The sequence below is a fragment of the Carlito syrichta genome, unplaced genomic scaffold, assembly GCF_000164805.1.
Source record: "Carlito syrichta isolate Samal-C Ts95f unplaced genomic scaffold, Tarsius_syrichta-2.0.1 Scaffold309859, whole genome shotgun sequence".
NCBI classification, from domain to species: Eukaryota; Metazoa; Chordata; class Mammalia; order Primates; family Tarsiidae; genus Carlito; species Carlito syrichta.
The window spans coordinates 474604-480363 of NW_007253955.1; the positions used below are offsets into that span (position 1 = coordinate 474604).

The 5760-nt window shown below is 46.7% G+C and overlaps 2 protein-coding genes across 4 annotated transcripts in view; one reads left to right on the plus strand and one right to left on the minus strand.

The window, feature by feature from the left end:
• FAM118B (family with sequence similarity 118 member B) overlaps window positions 1-1632 on the plus strand; it is a 56176-nt gene extending 54544 nt beyond the window's left edge. For 2 of the 3 annotated variants that reach the window (XM_008068080.2, XM_021717569.1), the window contains 2 exons: window positions 802-858; window positions 1099-1632. In XM_008068080.2, the coding sequence (XP_008066271.1) occupies window positions 802-858; window positions 1099-1112 (71 nt within the window). In that variant the 3' untranslated portion in view covers window positions 1113-1632. Of the gene's footprint in view, window positions 1-798; window positions 859-1098 lie in introns of all 3 variants that reach the window. The other variant, XM_008068079.1, reaches the window with a different exon arrangement.
• Window positions 1633-1914: 282 nt separating this feature from the next.
• The window catches only part of SRPRA (SRP receptor alpha subunit), a 6806-nt gene continuing 2960 nt past the window's right edge, over window positions 1915-5760 (minus strand). Inside the window, 8 exon segments of the mRNA XM_008068081.2 lie at window positions 1915-3034; window positions 3195-3293; window positions 3381-3544; window positions 3948-4161; window positions 4255-4427; window positions 4726-4812; window positions 5248-5366; window positions 5473-5671. Of these exon segments, the coding sequence (XP_008066272.1) occupies window positions 2906-3034; window positions 3195-3293; window positions 3381-3544; window positions 3948-4161; window positions 4255-4427; window positions 4726-4812; window positions 5248-5366; window positions 5473-5671 (1184 nt within the window). The 3' untranslated portion in view covers window positions 1915-2905.

The window sequence follows — 5760 nt, forward strand, 5'->3', positions numbered from 1 at the left end:
GGCTGCGGTGGCCGGGAGTGGCCGCTGCACTCCAGTCTGGGCGACAGAGTGAGACTCCAACTCAAAAAAAAAGAAAAAGAAACTATGTAGCCATGTAAGGCTTGTGGTACCATACTGGAGAGCACAGATTTAGCCACTTTATAATGGGAGTGTCTGCCACTTTTTATTTTCATGTGCTGTTCCCCATCCCTGGTCAGACTGAATTTTTACCTAAACTTGGCCTTCTAGCAGCCACTGTTCCTAGAACTATTTTGTTTATAAGCAGTCTGAGTGCCTAAGGAAATCTTGCTGTTTCCCAGTTATTTGATGTAACTGAATACTACTGTGGTTTGCTTGCCTTCCTCATCTCCTCAGAAATGGTTTCATTTTTAAATGCCATCCTTTGTAATCATACCCTGTGCTCTCATCTCCCTCTAGTCGGTCGTTTTTTTCTTTTTGCTATTAAGTCTTACTTTTTTTTTTTTTTGAGTCTGAGTCTTATTCTGTCACCCAGACTGGAATGCAGTGGCACGCTCACAGCCTCCGCAGCCTTGACCTACTGGGCTCAGGTGATCCTTCCACCTCAGCCTTCCAAGTAGATGGAACTACAGGTATGCACCACCATGCCCAGCTACTTTTTTGATTTATTGTAGAGATGAGGTCTCACCAAGTTACCCAGGCTGGTCTCAAACCCATGGGCTCAGGCATTCCTCTCGCCTCGGCCTCCCAAAGTCCTGGGATTATAGGCGTGAGCCACCACACCCAACCAACAGTTTACTTTTCAGGCTAATGTCTGATGCTGATGTACTCTGTGTTTAGCAGGGATGGTGAGAGAAGGTCAGCTAAATGGCTCATCTGCAGCACACAGTGAAATAAGAGGTAAGCCATTTACTATTCTATTTCTCAATCTGCCATCAGAAAGTTTTCCTATGGAGAATGATTTGCTCCCCCGCCTGTTAAGGATTCTGTCCTTCCTGTCAAGTCTATTAAGATTCCTAAAATCTCCTATGTCTTGGCTCTAAGGGTTAGGCTTCACAATTAAATTATCTGCAGCTTTAGATGCATAAGCTTGTTTTGTGAAACTTCATTTTACTTTCCTCCTTTTCTTTCTCTCCACAGGCTGCAGTACATGAGTGAGCTAGAGAAATCACCATTAGACCAAGCTGTAAGGCCCTACCATGGACAGTGTTTAACAAGTAACCTTACAAGAACCCACCACAGCTTCCCAGGAAGCACCAATATCCAGAAGTTGAAGGGTGGGGATAGAGGGGAATGTTTCAACTGAATCCTTCATGCCAACTGGCTCTTGGTATTCTGCTGCCTGTTCCAGTTCAAGAGTACAAGTGACAGCAGGACCCAGTGCAGCCCCCCCACCCCATTCCCCAGGCTGGACATGCTTGTGTCTACACAGCAGATCTATGTGATACCTCCGCTGACTGTGGCTGCAGCTCTGCATGAAGGACTTGGGGATCTAGATGCCACGGAATCACCATGGCTCTTGTTGCAGTTTTGTACTCTATACTTGGTTTTTCAATTAAGCTTAATAGCTTTTTTAAAACATGACTTGAAGCTCTAGTTTTCTAGCTCTTTTACAGTGTACAGTATTTTACATAACTGAGCTGTATTAAAAGCTTGTTCGTTTACTTGCCAGGACCCTGGCTCTACTTTTAGAGTCACTGTAGAAAACTCTTAACTTGCATCAAGGTACTAACAAACCTAGTTTTTATAGCTCAACTTAAATTCTAAAGGTTCTGTTCTTCCACCTTGGGGTGAGGTGATCTCACTCAGGACAATCGTTTACTTACCCAGTTCCTCAGAGTACTGTCAGTCCTTGCTTTGCTGCCCTTCTTATCATAAGCCTAGAACTATAGTTAGTGTGATGCAGGATTTTAGTTTTGAATCCCATATAAAAGAACTCCAAGACCTAAAAGGCAATTTATTTATGAAATTTATTTTCTTATATAAATTATGTATTTCTCTGGGCAGACAGCCTTCACCTTATTGCACTAATAGCACATCTTATTACCAAGCTACAGGACAAGTCTTAACAAGAGGTTTGTATTCAACGTAGCACTTGTCTGCCAGGCACTGTAGAGGAGAGGGATGAGGAAAGGCCAGGACCGCTCAATAAGTGAAGGATGAGGTGGGGGAGAGGGGCAACATATACCCTTCTGACAATCAGTTTCCTCCCAGGAAGGGGAACATGCAAAGCTTACATCTGGATTCTGGGAGTGGCAAGAGTTGGAAGGCTGAGAAGCCTGATACAACACTGCAGCTCAGCCCCCTTAATTTCTGAGGGAAGCAGGGACTCATCTTTTGCTCTCTTGTAACAAATCACTCTGGCCTAGTTGATGCTTGGGGGAAGCAATGGGAAGGGGTCATCATCAGAATTAGAATTAGCAGCAATTAACGGCCATATACTGCCACAGTGAGGTGGGTGTCATCCTGGCCCCAGGGACCTGCTGGCTGTGTATCCTAGGGAGAGGTGCCATTCAAGATCCATATCTGGCTCTGGAAGAGTCTCTCAACCTAACAGAGCTGGAACTTCAAACTGCTCATTAGGTTCAGATGGCCCTATGGCCACACTAATTAGCCAGGCTCTAGTGCTGGATCTTCCAACCATTGGTCAAAGCTGTGAAGAGACTGAGTCTGTAGGCAGAGTGAAGGAGATGCCTGAGTAGGAACAGGGAGGCCCGTGGGGGGAGAGTGTCAATGGGCAGTGATTGTAACATGATTAGGCCTTCCGTACAGATGGAGGCTGGGCTGAGCAGGGAGTGAAGTTAGGAGCTGCAAGCCCCTGGAGTTTCCCCTCACTGCCTTTGTACTACACTGAAGACAAGTTGCTCACATACTCTTAAAGCACATTCTTGATACAGGAATGGGGCGTGTGGAGAAAGCGGCGATTTGGTATTAGGCAAGAGCCACATTAAGCCTTCATGAGGGCAGCCACCACAGCCTTGGCATTGAGACTGCGTAGGTCACAGTAGGTCTGGCCAGTGCCCACAAAGACGATGGGTTTGCTTGTGATGTATGTCATAGAAATAGCAGCTCCCACCTGAAGTGGAGAAAGGGGATACCTAATCAGCTCAAGCCCACTACTTTTCTCACTTCCTCAGGAACAGGAAGCTTTGGAGCCAAGTTTCCTTAGAGCCTCAGCTCCCATGTGAAAGATGCTGATTCCACCCTCCAGTCTCACTGGGGTCATCCACATTTACCTTGTCATCAATGGTATCAAATTTGGTAAGAACAATGCCATCAATGAGCCGAGGTGTTTGAGCCAGAGAATGGTCAGCCAAGGCTCTGTTGAACTTGACCTGGAAAGGGAGAAGGTGATACAAATATAAGAACCATCTAATTGGCTAAAGTTTAAGCTGTAAAGTGAACTGGGCCCAAGCCCTCACCAGCTGGTCCACGGCTTCATTGCCTACTAAGGCCTCTCCCACAAACAGCACCAAGTCAGGTGTATTGACAGTAATTAGTTTGGCCAGGGCAGTCATCAGGGGGGCATTGTCTTGCATGCGGCCTGCTGTATCCACCAGCACCACATCGAAGCCTTGGTTACGTGCTAGAGAGAGAAAAAGTGGTCAACTCAAACCCCAGCTTCCTCTCAAAAAGTCCTAGTCTGGCTATGTTAAAAGCATATCTGATCACTTTTTTGGGGCTCTCAATTTGGTTAAGTACTGTGAGAAAAAGTTTATTGTATGCTTGGCCATCACTATACATTCAGAAAAGGGGAGACTAAGTAGGAGAAAGGTGACCAAATTCAGGTTTCTTTGGTTAGGATATATTACCTGTGCCTCCAACTATATATATTATTCAAAAGCAGAGGACGGCAAGTAACTAATCCTGACTTTTCTCTGCTATCAAGCAACAAGACTAGTAGGAAAAGCCTGATTCACTGCAAATTCCAAGGGAACCCAAGGAAGAAAAGGGGCCCCACCAGCCCTCATGCTTCCCATGCACTGTACCAAAGGCAATGGCTTCCATGGCAATGCCAGCAGCATCCTTGCCATAGCCCTTTTCAAACAGCTGCACCATAGTGCGGCCACCATGCTTCTCTGGGGGGTGTAGGGCACTCAAACGCCGGGTGTGTGTGCGCAGCTGCTCCACAGCCCCGGCACGAAATGTATCACAGGCAGCAATGAGGACACTGAAGCCGTTCTCTAACAGCCAGAAGGAAATCTGTGCAAAAGAGGTAAGAAAACTCATCTAGAACCAGAGTTCTAAGACATGGAGAGTAAAGAAATCTGTAACAGGCTGGGGAACTGCACTGACCTTAGCAAGATTAGTAGATTTCCCTACTCCATTAACACCACAGAAGGTGACGACATAAGGACGTTGACGACGCTGGGCATCCATGATATCCCGGAGCATGTCTACACGACGCTGTGGCTGCAGAATCTGCACTAGGGACTCCTGTAGAGCTTGCTTTACTGTGGAAGTCACCGCTGAAAGGGGAGGTGGGAGAGGCTGCAGCCATGAAACCCAAGGAATGCACTCAAAAATGCCCCACACCTTTCTGAGCTAAGGGGACTAGGACAATACTAGGATCTTGTTCCAAGAATCCAGAACATAAGTACTTTATAAGTAATAACTCTTTTAATCCTCTTAATAAAGTCTAGGTTATATAATAGAGGTTTAGAGGTTAAGGAATTTGCCAAAAGTCACATACCTCATAAGAATGGAAGTCAATGCATTTAACCTCTTGCCATGCATAAGCACATTCTGGCTTAGGGAGATACTTACTGCTGAATGTCCCCATCACCTTCCCTTCTAATTTGTTGGCAACAGATTCACAGAGCTGGACAGCAATGTCTGCAGCTACATTCTTAGCTGGAGAGGAAGACAGGTGTCAGTTCCATGTCAACAATGAACAATCTTTTTTTTTTTTTTTGAGTTGGAGTCTCACTCTGCCGCCCAGACTGGAGTGCAGTAGCTGCTCCCGGCCACCGCAGCCTCGACCTGCTGGGCTCCAGTGATCCTTCCGCCTCAGCCTTCCCAGTAGCCTGAATTACAGGCATGCGCTACCACGCCCGGCTGATTTTTTTATTTATTGTAGAGATGAGGTCTCGATGCCCAGGCAGGTCTCGAACCCGCGGGCTCAGGTAATCCACTCACCTCAGCTTCCCAAAGGCACGGGATTACAGGCTGAGCCACCGAGCCCGCCTATGACCAATCTTTATGGTACAGCTAAGAAACTCTAGGTGGTTCTGCTCTCAACTGTCCCTACCCCAGTGAACATGAGTCGCCCCACTCCACCGAATTTACCAATGAGATGATCGCGCATCTTGTCCAGCACAGATTCCATGTCTTCACGACTCAAGCTCTTGGAACCCACGAGGCCCTTCAGCATCCCAAACATGCCACCCAGTGTCCCTTTGGTAGCGCTGTAGGCACAAAAGATCACAAATACACATAAAGGCAATATGCAGGAGTTATATTTCACCAACTCTGCAGCCATATGTACCAACCCCCCACCTGAAATCTCCCTACCTAGGTTTGGTGGAGTTTTGAGCGGGGCCTTCTTCATCGGAGCTGCTGCAGTCTAGATCCTGAAGCTGTCCCCCAGGCCCAGTCCCTCGAATCTGAAGGATATAGGAAAAGGAATGAGATGGGGTTAAGAACACTGAGGGCTCTGAGGAAAAAGCCCAGGATTTACCCTGTCCACATTGCTCTCTTCGATTTGGGGAAGCTTCAAATGTAACGTACCCCCTCACTCAAATCTAGGTATCATCCTCCTACCTTATACTTCCTACCCGATTTTTTTTTTTTTTCGAGTTG